The sequence below is a fragment of the Rhinichthys klamathensis genome, unplaced genomic scaffold (genome assembly GCF_029890125.1).
Source record: "Rhinichthys klamathensis goyatoka isolate OS25496 unplaced genomic scaffold, OSU_Roscu_1.1 h1tg000269l_1, whole genome shotgun sequence".
NCBI classification, from domain to species: Eukaryota; Metazoa; Chordata; class Actinopteri; order Cypriniformes; family Leuciscidae; genus Rhinichthys; species Rhinichthys klamathensis.
The window spans coordinates 2,993,110-3,014,650 of record NW_026606789.1 but is presented as its reverse complement, the minus strand read 5'-3'; the positions used below and the strand labels follow the sequence as shown (position 1 = coordinate 3,014,650).

General features: G+C 38.5%; 1 protein-coding gene across 2 annotated transcripts in view; it reads right to left on the bottom strand.

Annotated features, from left to right (window-relative positions):
- The window catches only part of ephb2a (eph receptor B2a), a 71,701-nt gene that overhangs the window by 44,396 nt on the left and 5,764 nt on the right, over nt 1-21,541 (bottom strand). For both annotated transcript variants that reach the window (XM_056268060.1, XM_056268061.1), the window contains exons 2-3: nt 5,049-5,113; nt 4,065-4,749 (exon numbers count right to left, since the gene is read on the bottom strand). In XM_056268060.1, the coding sequence (XP_056124035.1) occupies nt 4,065-4,749; nt 5,049-5,113 (750 nt within the window). The remainder of the gene's footprint in view (nt 1-4,064; nt 4,750-5,048; nt 5,114-21,541) is intronic.

The following is a 21,541-nucleotide window of genomic DNA, read 5'->3' as shown; positions in this document are numbered from 1 at the left end:
AGCCTGCTTGCTTTTATGTTAAATTAACAGTGGTTTGTGTGTTAATACATTTATTATTTTACTAATTTTTTTTTATTTTTAGACTTGTTAAAACAAGCAGAGAAGAAAATAAAAACAGTCTTCTAACCTGTGTTCTAAAATAGTCGTCTTCTTTTCTGGGAGCCTATTACTTTTGCGGTAGAAATATCGGTATCGGTACTCGGTATCGGCAAGTACACAAATGTAAATACTCGTACTCGTATCGGTTTGAAAAAAAATGGTATCGGGCCATCCCTAATTTTTACCAGCCCAGTCAAAATGCAATTATTTTTTGTTTTTGACCCATTTAACCTTGTAAACAGTGCTTTAAGATTTTAGGTAAGTCAAGGTAGGATAATACAGAAATTGAATAAAGTTATCAAACATTTCACAGTCTTCACTGCATAAATTATAAATTAAATATAGATTAATCCTTATTTAAGCAACAAAAGTTATTCAGTCGAGAGCAGTGGGTGAGTGATTTTCTCTTTTACTTTTGTTCTTTGATTAGGCAGACAGTAGCAGGTTTATTAGGTTGCTGTCACTTTAAGGCCTGCTGCAGATCTGACACGCATCCCATTTTCTCATTTACTCTTTACGTTCATTTAAGACTCATTCAGACTCCTTCATTGAAGACTCATTCATTTATCTAATTTAAGCGTAAGACTGTGCTTGCGAGGATACTCGACAAAACAGGCATTTGGGCATAATTTTGTCTGAAGCAGCTTTTTGTGTGCACGAGTGTGTGTGTGTCACACAGACAGGAGATTAACAGTACTACTGCACTGTATTCTATTTTGAGTCTTATCGCGCTTGAATGGTTTAAAAGCATTTTCATGAATAAGAGCATGATTATATAATGTAACGCTGGCCAAAGGGTGACGGAAAAAAGTGAATGCTGCGTTAATTGCGTTATCACTGATCTATATAGAGAATTGGATTGCTCATGATGTCATAAAAAGTGTAGCCACCGCACCAACATATTAAGACTCCCTAGTATTCTCTCATATTCTATTGAATTAATAGGAAATCATCTGATTTTAATTAGAAAAAGCTGTATTTACAAGTCCACGTTTTTATATCAGAGGTCTCCCTGGCCTGTACTGTACATTCTTGCAACACAATCATGTACTTAAATGATACCGAAACATTTCAATGGTTATTTGTTTAAAGTCTGGAATTTCCCCTGCTTATTAAAAGTTACATTCATCTTACAGTAGCAAATCTCAGATCAGGTGATGGACGAGACACTTCAGCATTTGTATTACAAATGTCACAGTGATTCTTCTACAGTTATTCACTGTGGTTATGTAACGTTGTGTTAATACCCTTTTTTAATCATACAATAACTGTAAATGATTCAACAGTGTTTTCCTTAACAGCACGTATTTCAAAGTAGTAAAGATAATAACGACTTAAACGTTGGTTAAATGAATAATTAGCTAAATAATACAAATAACATTTAATTCATATGCAAACTGTCATGCTAGTAAAAAGCCTTATAATTTGAGCTGACCTTTGACTTTTTAACAGTTTCTAAGATTTCCAAGGGTTCAGTTATCTGTGTCAGCAGTGTGCAGTAGATCAGGATATCAGATCAGGTGACGGACAAGACACCTCAGCATTTATATTACATAAAGACCAAATACAATTCCATTTGGTCTTCAGGCAATGCTCATTTAACCAGGAAAATGTGACAATATTAAGTGTAACAGTGACATGAATTTTTAGAAAATTTAATAAAAAGAAAAAAACTATTTATTTTTTATTGTTTATTCATTTTAATATATTAAAATATTAATTTAAAAACAATTCATAAAAAACAATTGAAAGTTACATTATTTGTTACATAGGTTATTGATTTATGTGGTTATTTAAAAACATTGGCAAAGCAAGTACAATTTTTAACTACTGGCTTAAGTTAGTAGACAAAAATCCTTATTGTTGAGCACTGTAAGGCTTTAAAAAACACACAGCCACTGAGATGAAATCACACAAAGTGCTTTTCAAGTTGCATTGACTGGAAGCATGCAGTGCTGTGCCATTGTACCAGTATAACATTACAGTATAAGAGAATTACATGTCAAGCTTGCTATCAATTAGACCATTATGTCTCTACTTGGCTTTAATGAGTATAGCTACTGCATATTTCCTTTAGAGACAGAAAATGGACCTCATAAATCCATTTGTCTGCATGCAGTCCTTGGTTAACAACCACAGGGGGATTCATTAGTTGTGCTTGATTTCTGAATGGACTCGCCAGGGAGAGCAGCGTCTAAGCGTCCACACAGCTCCCCCTGCACACTCCAAATTAGTCAATTAGGAGTGTCATTAAAGTGGTGGCAGCGAGGAGGATTAACACCAGGGGAAATAAAAGAGATGGTCTGGCTTGTGCTCGCCCAGGATATTGCCGATTTCCATCCATCATCTGCTCCAGATGGGGGGATATTAGTAATTTAGATTCTGTCAACAGTACCCAGGAGAACCCTGCCAAAATCATTCCCTCATCGCCGCCCTGCTCTCCTCGAATGTAATCATATCTCCCGAGTGCTGAGAGAGGGTGAAAAAAAACACCTTTTTCTACCCAAATCCCTCTATTCATTCCAACCTATCAAGGCAGCATTACAACTGACTGGAGGATTTCTATTCATTACGGCTCCCTTGTTCTCACAGACAGAGAGCTACTTCCTTGTTGAGTAATGCTAGAAAAACAAAATCTCATGTTATAAAAACAGTTTTAAGGGTCAGTGCTTGTGTGTGCATGAGCGTGTGTGGATTTAGCTTGAAATAACAATGATTGTAACCAAAGAAATCCTCTGTGTCCTCCTGCCTGTTTCTATCCATGTGCAATGTCTTTCAACTGGCTTTCATAAGGATCAGGACAGTGAATGTTTTGTACCTGCAGGGCAGCTCTCAATAGTAAGACTGTAATGCGCACGCGTGCGTGTGTGTGTGTGTGTGTGTGTGTGTGCGCGAGCATGCGCATTCAGGAAGGACATTAGGTCCTCCTTTTCCGTCATTGGATAAAATAATCATTTAAAAAAAAGACTAATACAAAGATTATGCAAGCTTTTTCATAATTTGGCGATGTATCTGTATTTCATGGTGCTTTATGTGGGTGCAGAAATCTGAGGCTGAAGCTGAGGCTATTCATTATTTATCATTGCTGGCATCCGGCACTGTAAAAAATGTTTTGTCAGGCTACCTAAAAATGTGCGTCATGTGGTAACATCTAAATCAACGTTACAACATCCCGTCACACAGACGAAAGTTATTTTTATGGGTCAAATCTGCTAGAAATTGCTCATTTAAGTAACAACAGTTTTACTTTTAAAAGCCATTAAAACAAACAAAGATGAGAATGGCAGCCTTTAAACAGTTTAACAGTTTAAATAAAAAAATATTTTTAAAGGAATTATTGTTATTATTATTATTAATTACTTAGCTTAATGTGGTTTCAAACTCTCAAATTTTTAATTCCATCTACGCTAGACAAAAGGTTTTGTAAAATACATCAATTTTCTTATATTTTATGTCCAAAAAAGTACATAAAAGTACTATAAAGCACCATAAAGTCTGTAGTACGACTCAATATCTTCTGGGTCCGGATTTACAAAGCATAAAGAAAAAACATCTTCTGAACTTCTATTTTCTTCTAATTTTTTAACTTAAGAGATTATATACTTTTTTAGTTATATTTTTAGAAAAAATATTCTAACATTTATTCTTAAGAATCTTATCTTATCTTTTTTCCTTTACTTTTTTTTAAATGTTTGTTCTGGAGACAAAACTAAGAATTTGAATTCTTGAAAAGAATGTTAAAAAAAAAAGTGATGCCAAGTGCTAAACTCCCGTCAAGCCAATAGTGTATGCAATAGTGTATGTATGATTTTTACTGTAGTCTGCTGGCAGCAAAAAAGATGTGGCCTTTGATGTGTTTTTCACCTGCGAATCTTCAGCAAGAACCACCAAGCAATAATTGTTCTGTAATTTTCTAATTCTGTAAAATACCTAATAAGCAATACTGAATAAGCAACAAAACTCACCTTTACACACAGTCTCGTTGTGCACAGACTCGTACCCGGCCTTGCACACGCAACGCCCGATAGGTACCAGCCACTCCCCATCTCCATTGCAGTACAGTTTAATGGGTACATCCACTTCCTCTCCATTAGGTACACAAGTGCCTCGGGCGGACACGAGAGAGGTGCTCTCCGCCCCTGACAAGGTCTCCTGAAAGATGGCCCCATTCCGAATAATTCTGGGGCATTTGCGATAGAAAACCTTTACAGCGATAAGTGACATGCAGGCTCCGTAATCCTGAAAGGCCAAGTAGAAGCCATTACGGGACACCGGCCCAAAGCTGCGTACTTCCGTGTTGATCTTCATCATACCGACGCCCAGGTCCACCTGGGAGAAACTCTCATCGGCCGCAATGGTGTCCACCTTGACCCAAGGGTTCTCCATCCAGGCGGGATACACCTTGGTGGCTACATCAGAGTCTGATTCGAAGTAATACAGATTAAAAGTCTCCTTGCAAGAGCCAGGGACTTTCGGGATGCTGCTGCAGTCTCGCACGGAGAACTTCATCTCCACGTGGATCCGCTGGGCACCCTGCCGCCGGATGTATTTGGTGCGCACCCAGTTGTTCTGGCTGGCGTCGAAGACATTGCACACTTGGTAGGTGCGGATGGTGTTCATGTTCTCGTCGTAGCCACTCACCTCTTCCCACTGGAACCAAAGAACAGATAATAATGTTTGGATAAGCAATGTGTGCGGATAATAGTAAAAGCATGTTTTTCGAGCAATTTGTATATCTATGAAACATTCGATTCTGGTTTCACACCATTACACATTATGACATCGAAGGTAAAAATTTGCAGAAGTGAGACAAGCTGCATGGATTGCATTAAAAATAATCTAATTTGGAATTCTTTCAACTTCTATTTCAGTACCACATGCTGAATTTGTGCACTGAATTATTCATTTATGCTAGGTCTGATCATCTAAATTATTTCAATGAGACTCACCCCCAATGATGGATATATCGTCCAGCCCAGCTCTGCCGTTGCCGTCGTGGAGTCCATCAACACATCTGAAAAGAAATGCATACCAAAAACCTGTAAGTTTAAAATGCTGCCACTAAGAGCCCATTACCGCACGTTTGAGCATTTGTAAGGTCATTGTTCTTCAAGTCTCTTAACAGTAATTATGATGCATAATGGATAGCTTTTCTGAATGTTAAATGAAGGATGACTCACACTGTGAGATGCAGAATAACAGTTGCCCATTTCACAGCAGTAATAGCTCGCTATTTTTGACTCTTATTGTTAATCAAATGTTACAAATGGCTATTACTAGATTGGAAGGTGTCATCCATCACAGATGATAGATCACATCATGTTCTAACATCTGCTTCCCTTCACATCTAGTTCGTAATTGCCCCAGATGACAGAGAGTGCCTCTCTATTCAATATGGCAAGTAGAACAAAATAGTTTAGAAATATGACTCTGATCTGACATTTTCAATAATGTAGCTGGGAACAAGTGGTTTCTGCATACTGCCAGAATCGGTCAAATGAAACCCAAGGGGGGTTTTTTGTGCAAAAGATTTTTGTCGTACTGCTTTGGAGTTGACCAAAGTCGTCAAAATGCAAACGTACAAATTAACAAATGCACTGATATTAAAAGTCTGGAAACCACTAAGCAGACAATTATTTGAACCTAATACTAAAATAGCTAGTCAAAATAAATTAAAAATTTAAAACTAAAACCTAAAAGTGAATTTAGGTACAGGTATCTCAACATTATTATGTACAGTTTGAAAAATGTATATTCATTTTGAAATTCAAATGTACATTTTGCCTAACAATGACTATCTAAATTTAAAGATTTAACAATTTAAAGCAAACATATTTCTTTTATCAAATGAAAAAATAATAATAATAAAAACTATCACTTCTTGACAAGGAAAGTTACCCACCCCTCTCTGCATATATAAGGGCTAAATCCAAGTATGGGGAAACAACACTCCGATTTCCAATTGAAACAGGAATTTAGGGCTTACAATAATAATAATAATAATAATAATAATACATTTTATTTAGAAAAGCGCCTTTCAAGGTACCCAAGGACACTGTACAAATTGGCATAGTAAAGAACATACAAAAGTACACAGTACATAAACAGTACACTGTGAAGTACACAGTACATAAAATGCCAAGATGCAGAGAAGATATAAACACCCTCAAATGGCAAACATGAGTGCATTGAACAAGAGGTGAAGACAGTGCAAGCAAAATCAGCGGGCTGACAAGTAAGCTAAACTAAAAAAGTATGTTTTTGATTTAGTTTTAAAAATGGTAACACTTGCACTTTGGCGGATCTCAAGTGGTAGGGCATTCCACATTTTAGAACCTGCCACACTAAAGGCTCTGTCATCAATCACTAGTGTTGTTCCTTTTCTTTTACATGGCAAAATGGAGGCTTTAGTTAAAGTTACATCAGAGTCATGATTTGCTACTTGTTAGTTGGAGCTGGAGGTAGGTGGTATTAGGGGGGCTGGACACTCATTTCTGAGGGCTTTTTATTGGACAAAAATCTATGCAGGATGAGTCATCAATAAGTCTGTATATCTGCCAAAAATATACAGCTGAAAATATTTTTCAGCATTAAAGAGTACACTTGCATACGGACAGCCTCAAAGCTAACAAATAAGAACTAAGTCGCAAAACCACCACCAAATTTTTATTTTATAGGGTCTTCATGTGAACATCCCGCAAGCCAATTGTGTGAAATATTCAGAATGGAGACTTTTTGCCAAAAAAAATATTTAGAAAAATTAAGAGTACAACCATCTGTCCAAGGCTGTAGTATAGCTGTTTATTTTTTTTATGTATAAAAGAAATGTGATTGAGCATTTTTCATGTCTTGAGGGAGGATCAAGACATGGGGGTCCCACCATGTAACATGGGCCGCAGTCAAGGCAACATTAACACATCCAGTGTGACACACAGACTCCTGGTGGCATTTATGAATCGGGATTTGGCAAGTAGTAAGAGGACTTCCTGAGATCGAAGCCAGAAGCCCCGTGACACACAATCCTGGGATCCCTGTTAAACACTAGCTCGATACAGCCTCAGCCATTAAGTGTCTCATTTATATTTCAGCAGCTTCTGCAGCTCAGGGGCAACCAAAGATATTTCTCCCAGGAACAGCACCATCGCTGTGTGTTTAGGTCTGTGAATGTGAGAATATGAGGCTGGGAGGAAAATACAAGAGGAAACAAACAATCCTCTTAGACTTTATAAGCTCATGGGTCAAACAAATAAAAAAAAAGCACAAAACATGATTATTAATATAGCGTCATGCATTCAAGTAAAATATCACTACAACAAAATCATGAAAACGAGTAAATTACAACTGTCTGTGCATTGAAAGAAAAAGTTGTAGCATTTCCCAGTACTTGGTGCACTGTTTAATCAAACCCCCACTCCATCTGTCCAGGCATTCATGCAATCTCTCTCCCTCTCTTTCTCTCTATATTTTAATGAAAAGTAGGGCAGCGGGAGCCCAAGTCCAGTACATATAATCCTTACAGGCTGCGCTACACTCTGTATGCCACACTGGATTAATCCCACGGGAAACATGGCGAGTCTTCACTGGATTTTAGGTCAGCGTGCCAAGGCACAACTTTCAGTCCCACATTTTTTATTTATTCATTTCATCACCCAGTTTGCACATGCTGAGCCATGCCAATGCGGTGAACAGAAGCACACACCCCACATCCACAAAAGCTCATCAATCTCACACAAAATCACTCTCTTTGTGACCTTATGCTATCCATGCTAAAGATACAAAAAATTCTTCAAATGGAGAGGAATACACCTAAAAATACCCATAAATAAATGGCACAACATCATAGCAAGCAGGGAGGATTAAGTAATGTTGATTAAACGCACCAACATGATAAACATAGTATCCTCCTTCTTGACGTTACGAGCGAGCCACAATATCAACAGTGAAATTTTAAGTGTAGAAACTGGTACGGTAACACTGTTAGATGAAGTGATGTTTACTGAGCCTGCTCAGGGGTTGAGAAGATGAATACTTGAAATATAATTTGCTCTTGTGATGGTGCTCTTGAGAATCTATGAGCTAGACTTAATGTTTTTTATGGCTGCAATGTTCCTTTGCATTTCCATACTATGGGACGTATGAGACTGCACAAAAGACCCACTTCTGGAACTCAATGAAATGTAGGACTCCAGATTGCGACTAAAACAGACAATAATTGTGACAATAATTTAAAAACTATAAGAAGGCTTTGTTTGTGTCTATATGCGGGATGCATGAAGCACCGGTCATAAAGTCACAAAACCAAGCAACTTTCTGTTGGTCATTGTGGCAAATTCGCATGACCAACTTAAACCTGATGCAGAGTCTGCATCTTTCACCCTCATAGGAAATTCAAAATTGCACAGATTGCTATTTAAATGACTATATTTTTGCCTGCGAAAATAAGCAGAACAATGGTAAATGTGACAGCACATTTAGCAGTTTAAATCAGACTCACAAAGGCAGTGAATCAAACTGTTCTCTTACTGAATCAAGAAACATTTTTTGATTATGTCCGATTCAAAATGAACTGTGAACCGTTAATGTGATGTAGACTGTCTGTCTTTTTACAAAAGTGTAACTAAAAGATACATTTAGATTTATAACATACACATTACATTTGCGAATTTAAATGTATCTTTGTGAATCTTGATATTTAAAAAATATATACACAAAAATATTATTGCTATTGTTTGCAATATGAGGTCCAATTGTTAGGATAAACCAACTGTAATTTACTTATTTTAGAGACAAACATAAATCAACACACAAAATGTATTTAATTTCTTTTTCCCAGAATATGGCTGAAATATTCTACAAAACTTTTTTATTTTTCTTAATCTTATTTTTTTTGTCCAGAGTCATAGGCTACATTCTCATTTCATGATGATTTTATTGTCCTGATCTCCAACTTTGTCTGTTTTATCCAGATGGAAGCACAAAGATTGCCCTTGAAACATACTGAAAAATTCATGTTGAGTTAATTAAATCAAGCTTTGATCATACACGATATGCAAAAACAACCCCTCAAAAACTATGCAGATCCCTCAAGTATTAGGCTACATTCCATTATATCAAATATCACCAACACACGCACACATGAACGCTTGCAATACTGACATTATATATACTGCTTGTTATGTTACTGACAAATCCATAAGTCTGAGACCACTTTAAAAAGGTGCGAGTCAAAATCTGGGGGGTTCCATGTCCTACAATGAGCTGCTATTACACAATGTGAACGTGTGAACTAGTGTGAGGACACGCTCAGAATTCTGCACCCAGAAAGAGGACGGGGTGCATTGATCCTCTGTGCTCCAGATCTGTCAGTCAACCTGTGGGTGGGATGCTAAAACATTCACTAGACCACGGGGACCGCCGCAGTGAGTCTGACTGTGTAAATTCACAATTCATCTTCAAAAGAACAATAACACTAGTCTGCACCCAATGACAAGTCTGTCTGACATATAAGGAAGGAAATGGTTTTGTAATTTCACAGTATGCTTAAAGGGATAGTTCACACAAAAACAAATATTGTGTTGAAATGTTCTTATTCTTTATATTTTCACTATATATATATATATATTTATTTATTTATTATATTTAAATACAATTTCCAAGGGGTGAACTATGCCTTTAAAGGGTTAGTTCACCCTAAAAGGAAAATTGTGTCATTAAAGGTAGGGTAGGCAATTTTCGGAGCAGCTAGCAATTGCGAGCTAGTTTTGAAAGCATGAGATTCCACCTTCCCATCAGAGCATCTCCAAAGCCACGCCTTCTTCAAAACACATTCATGAATGCACAGCTGAGTTAGCAAAGTGTCACGAGACGAGAGACGGTGTTAAAGGTGGAGTAAGTGATATTTGTAAAACACTGTTTGAAAGTTGGTCAGACCGACACAACAACAAAAGTGTAGCCAATCAGCATTAGGGGGCGTATAGTGGTGGAGGAGAGAGAACGAGCAAGAGGGCGATTTGAAGACTGTAGAAAGAGAGATGGCTGAGAGACATTACAAAAGAGAAAAGCTCATAAGAATATCACTGTAAAATGAAGGGTTATGATCAGGAAAGAGCTTAGGACCCACATTAATATTAGAAAAGCTTTTCTGTGCTGGAGAGAGCTACGCGTATGCCTGAAAACAGACGCTGAGGTTCGAGAGCGACTCAGAGCAGGGCGGTTAGGATTGGAGGGTGAGCTCTGGAGGCAGAGCAATGACAGGGGTGTGTTTGTTTTGGTTGATTTCAAATATCAACAATGTTCAGCAATGACTTTGAGAAATAACATACTGCACCTTTAAACTACCTCATGCACTAGGGATGTCACGGTACCAAAATTCCAGTAGTCGGTACCGATACCATTCAAATTTTACGGTTCTCGGTACCAATTTCGGCACCACAGCAAAATCAGTTTGAACTATTTTTTCAATTTATTTAACTATTTGAAAAAAAAAATTCAATTCAATTCAATGACTTTATATGACGGTAAATTTATGAAAGCATTGAAGGCTACATGCTGTTTAAACGAAAATATTGATGATATTGAGAAATATTGCTTATAAAAAAATCAAGTGAAAAATAAGCAACCTTCTATGCACACATTATTATTCTTAGTAGTAGTATTTTTAATTAATGGAGACGTAGTTAAATCTATTGTACAGTAGCCTAATATAATTATTTCTGTCAATTTCTTTAAGTTAAACCAAACTTTTATTTTGACGGTTTGCCGTGAAGACCTTTGAGTTCCTGTGCGTGTATGATATGACGATAGTTTTTCTCAAATGAAACGGTAAAATGCTCATGAAGTGACTCTCGGATATTAATTGAATCATGTCATCATATCGTGAGGCAGCAGAGACTGAAAACAGCGCGAGCGTCACTCGTGCTTCAGTGTGTGTGTGTGTGTGTGTGTGTGAGCTAACGTTAAATGAAACCGCGCGTCTGCGCCGTTCATTCACACAGAGACAAGCAGAACATGCAGGATTAATATTTAAATAGTCTTTTTGCAGTTTAATATACACAGACACCACATCAGCAGCGCCGCCGGTCGCCATGTCTCAGCGCTTTAATGAAGAGGACGCAACTTCACACCCTTCGTGCATGCATGCGCATCCAGAACCGGGTTTGACCGGGTACTCGGTACCACCGGTACTTGGTACCGTGACGTTTAAAAAATTTTAGTACCGACTTGGTACCAAAGTACCGAATATTTTGACAACACTATCATGCACATAACATTACAATAATAATGAACATAAACAACAAAGAGCACTGATCTGTACTACCTGACTGCTGCAGATTCATTTCGGCATTTATAGTGTTGCCATTGAAACGCATAAATTGTCATGGGTTTCCATCTCTTCCAAATTACAGTAGTTATGCAGTATACACAGCATAAGCTCGTTGTTTTGGTTCAGGAGGAACTGTAAAAGGTGGCTGCTGTTTGCGCCGCTCGGGTGACTGATGTCGGTCTAACTCTGCATAGCATTAAACACAACATACTAGGGGTGTCACGATTCTCCAAATCCTCGATTCGATTCTCGATTTTTACTTTTTTTTTTTTTTAAAGCCGAAACCGGCCAATCAGGATGCTCTCTGTCTTACATGCAATTCATAAGGCACACACGCAAGGTCTCTCGCGCTATACGGTTTGGGTACAGTTTTTTCTGTCTCGCATGCGCGCTCTTGCTCGGGAGATTCCGGGAGATTTTAACTAATTTGCGGAGCCACTATCAATATGCGGGAGACTCCCGGAACTTCCTTACAACATACGTTGACAGGCAGGTAGAACATTGTTGAGACTTTCAACCAGTCCAGCATAACAAAAAAATGCATCTGGATCAAATCACCTACCCTGCCTTTAATTACTCACCCTCAAGTCGTTCCAAAGCCATATGACTTCCATTCATCTTCAGAAAATATTAAGATATTGTTAATGAATAAAAAAAAAAAATCTGTCTCTCTATTGACAGCTATATGTAACTACCACTTTGATGCTTCAAAAGTTCATAAAGAGATCGTAGAACTAATTCATATGAATTGAAGGGTTTAGTCCAAATTTTCTAAAGAGACAAGGTCACTTTATATGATGAGCAGATTTAATTTAGGCTTTTATTCACATATAAACATTCATCAATGCATACATCAGTTATGGTAAACGGAAGCTCAAGCATGTTCGCTTGACATGCGAGAACCAATGAGGTTCATTCTCGTGTTACGCAGCATGTTTGAGCTTCAGCGAGAACCAATGAGGTTCATTCTCGTGTTACACAGCACGTTTGAGCTTCTGCAAGAACCAATGAGGTTTATTCTTGTGTTACGCAGCACGTTTGAGCTTCTGCAAGAACCAATGAGGTTTATTCTTGTGTTACGCAGCACGTTTGAGCTTCTGCAAGAACCAATGAGGTTCATTCTTGTGTTACGCAGCACGTTTGAGCTTCAGCAAGAACCAATGAGGTTCATTCTTGTGTTACGCAGCACGTTTGAGCTTCAGCAAGAACCAATGAGGTTCATTCTTGTGTTACGCAGCACGTTTGAGCTTCAGCAAGAACCAATGAGGTTCATTCTCGTGTTGCGCAGCACGTTTGAGCTTCTGCAAGAACCAATGAGGTTCATTCTCGTGTTACGCAACACGTTTGAGCTTCAGCAAGAATCAATGAGGTTCATTCTCGTGTTACGCAGCACGTTTGAGCTTCTGCAAGAACCAATGAGGTTCATTCTTGTGTTACGCATCACGTTTGAGCTTCTGCAAGAACCAATGAGGTTCATTCTCCTGTTACGCAGCACGTTTCAGCTTCAGCAAGAACCAATGAGGTTCATTCTCTTGTTACGCAGCACGTTTGAGCTTCTGCAAGAACCAATGAGGTTCATTCTCGTGTTACGCAGCACGTTTGAGCTTCTGCAAGAACCAATGAGGTTCATTCTCGTGTTACGCAGCACGTTTGAGCTTCAGCAAGAACCAATGAGGTTCTTTCTTGTGTTACGCAGCACGTTTGAGCTTCAGCAAGAACCAATGAGGTTCATTCTTGTGTTACGCAGCACGTTTGAGCTTCTGCAAGAACCAATGAGGTTCATTCTTGTGTTACGCAGCACGTTTGAGCTTCAGCAAGAACCAATGAGGTTCATTCTTGTGTTACGCAGCACGTTTGAGCTTCAGCAAGAACCAATGAGGTTCATTCTTGTGTTACGCATCTAGGGGTGGGAGATATTGACAAAAATTAATATCTCGATATTTTTTTTCAATATCTCGATATCGATATTCAGACGATATTTTTGCAATCCTTCAAAGAAATGTGTGCAAACTGGCAAAGAAGGTTCAGTTGGTCTTTTGACTTGCTGCATTTGATTTGACCTATTATTGTATAGAATTACTATAAAGACATGAGACATTATTGATTTAAAGACTCCTAAACTTTTTAAAATAATAAAATATTATTCAATAAAGTCTTTATTTTTCTTTTATATTTTTAATCGGGGTGTAACGGTTCACAAAATTCACGGTTCGGTTTGATACGATACAGTGGTGTCACGGTTCGGTACGTTTTCGATGCAGCAAAAAATAAAGAAATGCCATAGAAATGTAATATTTATTAAAAGAAAAAATATATTTTTAAATAAGTGTGAGTTTTCCTACACCTTGAAACTTTTAGTTTTATAAATAGGGGTAATCTTTGAAGGATGAACAAATAATGTTCTGGTCATCACATTAAAAATAACATTTAAATAACATATAACATGTGTGACGTACTTGTAAGCATTTTAATATTTCTGCAAAACTTCCATGGTTACAAGATAGTGTTACTACATTAAATCCATGGTGAATGATCTGTGGACTTAAAACCTATAGTTCATTCATGGAACGATGTTTCTCCTGGTTTCCACGTCAGTGCTGTTTGATCCGTTATTAACGGAGAAATTGTAACGTTAACGCTTCTCACTAGATCTCGCAGCGATGTTATTACTTAAGTGGCGAATTCAAATGCTTTGTTTACGCTTCTCTTATGTAGTAACGGTGTCGGCTCGCGCTGCACTGACATTCGTCCGAACTGATAAACGGTCCGTGAAGCACAAAATAATGAGTTTCGTTCCGCTTTCATTACATTTGCCATTTGATGTTGGGCAACGTTGTGGTGTTCGCTCCAGCGCGGATTTTGGTCGGCAGGAAAAATGGTCCAACCACCGGAATGGTTCGGTTTGTAATGCGTACCGACCCGATCTCTTTGGAAAAATGTATTCCATCTTTTGGACTCATTATACAACGCAATTTTCTAATGATGCAATCACGAAGCTCGCCACTTGAGGACGCCACAGACATTTAAGAAAAACTTTTTAACTTCAGACTTCATTTTTCCGCAAACAACGCACATTTTGCCTTTTCTAGCAGCTATTTTATTAATCGTACATCGGCTTTACTCTTTTGGGTTGCTTCAACCTAAGAAACGTCATAACACACAGGTAAGAACTTCGTAGTTGTATATTGCAAATTAGTAGCAGCTTTACTCTCGTGCAATTGAGGAACGATCGTGATTTTGTACAAAAAATAAAATAAAATACAGTCAAACAAACCCCTACAGTATTAAAATCGCTACATATGATTGTTTAGAAGGTTAGTGTGCGTTATTTGTTTTCTCTTTAACTTCCTTCAACTCTTTTCATGTTTGGGGGGTCGGATTGTACAAATTATGAAATATTCGATATCCCAATTTTGCATATCGTCCAGACAACAATTCGGATATTATCGTCTAAACGATATATCGCCCACCTCTGAGTCTATACGCATCACGTTTGAGCTTCAGCAAGAACCAATGAGGTTCATTCTCGTGTTACGCAGCACGTTTGAGCTTCAGCGAGAACCAATGAGGTTCATTCTCGTGTTACATAGCACGTTTGAGCTTCTGCAAGAACCAATGAGGTTCACTCTTGTGTTACGCAGCACGTTTCAGCTTCAGCAAGAACCAATGAGGTTCATTCTCGTGTTACGCAGCACGTTTGAGCTTCTGCAAGAACCAATGAGGTTCATTCTTGTGTTACGCAGCACGTTTGAGCTTCTGCAAGAACCAATGAGGTTCATTCTTGTGTTACATAGCACGTTTGAGCTTCTGCAAGAACCAATGAGGTTCATTCTTGTGTTACGCAGCACGTTTGAACTTCAGCAAGAACCAATGAGGTTCATTCTTGTGTTACGCAGCACGTTTGAGCTTCTGCAAGAACCAATGAGGTTCATTCTTGTGTTACGCATCACGTTTGAACTTCAGCAAGAACCAATGAGGTTCATTCTCGTGTTACGCAGCACGTTTGAGCTTCTGCAAGAACCAATGAGGTTCATTCTTGTGTTACGCATCACGTTTGAGCTTCAGCAAGAACCAATGAGGTTCATTCTCGTGTTACGCAGCACGTTTGAGCTTCTGCAAGAACCAATGAGGTTCATTCTTGTGTTACACAGCACGTTTGAGCTTCAGCAAGAACCAATGAGGTTAATTCTCGTGTTACGCAACACGTTTGAGCTTCAGTGAGAACCAATGAGGTTCATTCTCGTGTTACGCAGCACGTTTGAGCTTCAGTGAGAACCAATGAGGTTAATTCTCGTGTTACGCAGCACGTTTGAGCTTCAGCAAGAACCAATGAGGTTCATTCTCGTGTTACGCAGCACGTTTGAGCTTCTGCAAGAACCAATGAGGTTCATTCTTGTGTTACACAGCACGTTTGAGCTTCAGCAAGAACCAATGAGGTTAATTCTCGTGTTACGCAGCACGTTTGAGCTTCAGTGAGAACCAATGAGGTTCATTCTCGTGTTACGCAGCACGTTTGAGCTTCAGTGAGAACCAATGAGGTTCATTCTCGTGTTACGCAGCACGTTTGAGCTTCAGCGAGAACCAATGAGGTTCATTTTCGTGTTACGCAGCACGTTTAAGCTTCAGCGAGAACCAATGAGGTTCATTCTCGTGTTACGCAGCACGTTTAAGCTTCAGCGAGAACCAATGAGGTTCATTCTCGTGTTACGCAGCATGTTTGAGCTTCAGCAAGAACCAACGAGGTTCATTCTTGTGTTACGCAGCATGTTTGAGCTTCAGCAAGATGAGGTTCATTTGATCTCATGTGAGTGACAGATTGTCCTGCCCTTGTGCCAGTAAACACATTCTTAAAGAAGAGAAGGATGTTGTTTTGATTAAAGATTATGAGGGCACATAAAAAAGAAAAAAAAGAAGAATGACATGCACGGATAAATCATTAATAATAAATACTGCAATATTCCATAAAAAAAATAAGAATAGACTATTTTTATATCATGGTGACTTTAAGAAATCAAGCAAGCATTTTCCTCCTAAATCCATTGTTGGATAAACAATTGGGATTTTCTGACCTACAAAAGCTATTGATGAAAGATGTCTGTGGCAGCGGCAGTAAAGCATGCGCTGTGGTCCAACAAGAGATTTGTCTCACTCTGTTATGTCAGGATTTCAAGCAGACATCAGGGGAACGTTTTGCCCATAAACCCCTCCGCATATCTCAGCTGTGTGACTGTCTAACATTTGCAGACAGGAGCCAAATGTGATGGCGCTGAATGAGCAGTGGGTCAGTGGAGCAGCCTGCTCACAGTTTACAGACCCAACACTAATCGCCTGCTTTCCCAATTTACAACTCTCATCTCCATGGCGATGTGGGCCAAGAGCCGAAAAAGCACCCTGAAGCAGACCATACTCTGAGTCTGAACACTCGCATTTAGAGGCAAAAATTAACCACACATGCCAATGACGAGGAAAATGAACATGCCATGGAGGTATACATTTTGCAGTATTGCTACTTAGAAAAATAGATTTTTATCCCTGCAATTATGAGATTATTTGTAACAAACAGCACAGGTTGTTGTGTTATCCGAGAAGAGTCCGTTTTCATTTCTCTGTGATCTTGATCTGCATTTCGGTTTGGATGCTTATTAATGCATTGTACATTACATATATTTGATCAGAAAGATTTTTGTAGAACTAAATTTTTCTAGATGAAAACGATTGTTACTGAATAAAGAGATCAAAGGTCATGATAGATTTAGTTTTAGTAGACACTAGACAGATTAGATTATCATTCTTACAATCCAGCACTAGTAATTTTGCAGTGTTCAATAAAGTTACAGGCTAACTGCCAAGTTTAATTTACAGGGCAAACCCAATTTTTTAAATACATTTCGAGCTTTCCAAGTGTTAACTTTGTCCCTGTTTGCACACTACCGAACTTTAAATGTTTGGGGTCGGTAAGATTTTTTTTGTTTTTATGTTTTATAAGTCGCTTATGCTGACCAAGGCTGCATTTATGTAATTAAAAATGCAGTAAAAACTATTAAAAAATGTATTATTGCTAAAACGTTATTAATTCCTGTGATGGCATAGCTCACAATCCTGTCACACAATTCTTCAGAAATCATTCTAATGTTCTGATTTGGTGTTCTGATTTTCTTATTATCAATCATGTTAAAAGCAGTATGCTGCTTAATATTTTTGTAGAAACTGTGTTTTTTTCAGGATACTTTGATGAATAGAAAGTTCAAAAGGACAGCAATTACTTGAAATAGAAATATTCCGTAACATTATAAACGTCTTTATTTTCACCATTATCAATTGAAAGTATGAATTTCTTTACCCCAAAAAAAGAAATGACTGAACCCAAACTTTTGTATATTCAGCCTAAATAGAGAATACATTCATGAATTGCTACTGAAACATACACTCACCGGCCACTTTATTAGGTACACCTGTCCAACTGCTCGTTAACACTTAATTTCTAAGCAGCCAATCACATGGCGGCAACTCAGTGCATTTAGGCATGTAGACATGGTCAAGACAATCTCCTGCAGTTCAAACCGAGCATCAGTATGGGGAAGAAAGTTGATTTGAGTGACTTTGAACGTGGCATGATTGTTGGTGCCAGAAGGGCTGGTCTGAGTATTTCAGAAACTGCTAATCTACTGGGATTTTCACGCACAACCATCTCTAGGGTTTACAGAGAATGGTCCGAAAAAGAAAAAACATCCAGTGAGCGGCAGTTCTGTGGGCGGAAATGCCTTGTTGATGCCAGAGGTCAGAGGAGAATGGCCAGACTGGTTCGAGCTGATAGAAGGGCAACAGTGACTGAAATAACCACTCGTTACAACCGAGGTATGCAGCAAAGCATTTGTGAAGCCACAACACGCACAACCTTGAGGCGGATGGGCTACAACAGCAGAAGACTCCACCGGGTACCACTCATCTCCACTACAAATAGGAAAAAGAGGCTACAATTTGCAAGAGCTCACCAAAATTGAACAGTTGAAGACTGGAAAAATGTTGCCTGGTCTGATGAGTCTCGATTTCTGTTGAGACATTCAGATGTTAGAGTCAGAATTTGGCGTAAACAGAATGAGAACATGGAACCATCATGCCTTGTTACCACTGTGCAGGCTGGTGGTGGTGGTGTAATGGTGTGGGGGATGTTTTCCTGGCACACTTTAGGCCCCTTAGTGCCAATTGGGCATCGTTTAAATGCCACGGCCTACCTGAGCATTGTTTCTGACCATGTCCATCCCTTTATGGCCACCATGTACCCATCCTCTGATGGCTACTTCCACCATGTCACAAAGCTCTAATCTATTCAAATTGGTTTCTTGAACATGAAAATGAGTTCACTGTACTAAAATGGCCTCCACAGTCACCAGATCTCAACCCAATAGAGCATCTTTGGGATGTGGTGGAACGGGAGATTCGCATCATGGATGTGCAGCCGACAAATCTGCGGCAACTGTGTGATGCCATCATGTCAATATGGACCAAACTCCCTGAGGAATGCTTCCAGCACCTTGTTGAATCTATGCCACGAAGAATTGAGGCAGTTCTGAAGGCAAAAGGGGGTCCAACCCGTTACTAGCATGGGGTACCTAATAAAGTGGCCGGTGAGTGTACATTATAACTTAAAAATAATCTACTCTATAAATATACTGAATGCAAATACAGTCTACATGACTAATGTATGATATAAGAACCCAAGACTGATTATGCATTAGGGATGGGACGATTACCGGTTTCACTATAATTCAGGTTTTCTATTGAGGTAGCAATAACAATAAATACGACTAAATTATAATTAGGAAAAATGGTAATCAAATGATATTAAACCAAACATGTGCCCTTGTGTTTTCAGATAATCATAGTTACAAAATTGAGGATAGTGGAGAAGTAGGTCATGAGCTTTTTGAAGTTCAATATTTTATGTCAGCTCTCTGTGGAATAAGGGCGCTTCTGCTCTGACGGCAAAACCACTGCGTATTGACTGCATCTGACTTCTGTTACTATTGAGGATATTATGATTATGCAATATCAGCTCATTATCTGGGATGTCCATTCATAATCATTTCTTGCTTGCTTTGGGACATTCAATGCATGGAAATTAAGGGAGAAAACGATTAAGTTTACACAGATCAAAATTATACATTGAACACAGAGGTCACGTCCTGATGCAAATTCTCTCCATTTAGAAAGGTTACTTGATTAATCTTAAAATCAAGTAACAAATACAGAACGAAGTTGAAAATGATTCCAAACGGTTCCCGTTGAGAAGTTTTTGACTGAAGACTGATGATCACTCAACAACAATCCATTTGCAAATCAAATCCTCTGTGGATATCAAGTAAATTAGCAGCTTCAGGCTATGAGAGCAAATTAACTTTTCATCTGATTTTTAATCACTTTGAATAGAGATTCTTCAGCTCCGGGATCTCTCTACTATTTTCATTAAGTTCAATACGGAATGCATAGCTTCTGGGTCAATACAATTTAAATCGAGGTTCTTTTTCGAAAAAGAAAATATCTGTTTAGCAGCACAGTCCATTAGACACCTGTGAGCAATGACTGAGCCAGGTTTTAACCCTATTAAGTTCAGGGGCTGAATTATATTGCACTTACAGCACTGTACTGGCATACAAACATTTACTTTTTCAGTAGTAGCAAGATGAACGACTTTCCATCTTGGGTGGCATACAGATCCGACTGGTATGAAATGCTTAATGCACCATATGATCCAATATATCTTCATAAAAACAAGCACAAACAAAATGGTCCACACTAATGCCATGCGCTCAAATATATCTTCATCAAATAAGCAACAACACAATGCAGAATAAAGCCACATGCTCAAATAAACCTACATCAGGTAAGCACAAGAGAAATGACTGGACTCAATTTATCAGTGTTATCTGTATTGGGCTAATGAAAAATACAAAGTTCCATAATAAAAGAAGAGGAAAAATCTTAAAACATAAGTTAGCATTTTCAAAAGTTTTGCTAAAATACTTAAGGGGTTCATTCTGTTAATGAGGCTTTTCTTTATTATGATATCAGGACATTTGGATCTCACTGACATTTTTACTTTATGGCCACAAAAAAATATCAAAATTATTTTTAAGTCAATGAAATGAATAACATGCTCATCATAGAACAGACTTATTTGGGTCATTGTACGTATAAATCACATTTTGATGTATTTTTGGATAAAAAAACAAAAATTGTGCACACACTCAAATGTGTGCGCACAACTTTGGAGAGAAACAACCGGAATATGATCCTGTCCTTGTGCTACTTATTTCCTCATCCTAAATATCAAAAACCTTCAGAAAGTGGAAGGGTTGCTACTTTAAACTCTTTTCTACTTTCTCCCACTGACCGCTGTACTCTGCTTGTGCTCTCCATTTAAAAAATGAACCATGTCTGCCCACGTATTTGTGTGGTGTTGCTCCTCGATAACAGCTGACACGTTGACATTTTGTTAGATGAGATCCAGAGTATTTACACATACAAATTTGTTTTGTACCCTCATTTCTGCACTCAAAAATAGCATGGATTTAAATCAATATGACAGCGCATCAAACTGGCCAATAATTAACATTAAGAGGACAAACCATTTCGCCTCATTTTATTCAAAATGATCACTCAACAAGACAGAGAGACAGATGGAAAATTAAATTGTCAAGCAGATGGCAAGTCCCTCTTGGATACCTGATAATTTCACCATTTTGACCCTCTCAAAAGCCTGTGGACAAAATCTTGTCATTTCATGAGAGGCCATATGGAAACAACTCCCAGTTTCACATCACTCATATATTCATTGATTCAGAGACAGTTTGTTCTGTCTGTCATTCCGCAAAGCTGACGAGCCACAGAGCCGACTGTCTGGCACGACTGAAATTGGTCAAGTTTGCCGTGCTTATGTAAAGGCTCGGAAAGATGTCGCAGATGCCAGAGGCAGGTCTTGCTCCTAATAAAAGGACAGGGGAGTGCAGCAAGTACTGAGGTCTGCATGACAAACGTCACATGGACCCTGCGAACAGACATGTCACGTGATCGAGCGATTGAACACAGGATTCTAGGGGCTGCTGGTTTTGTATGGAAACA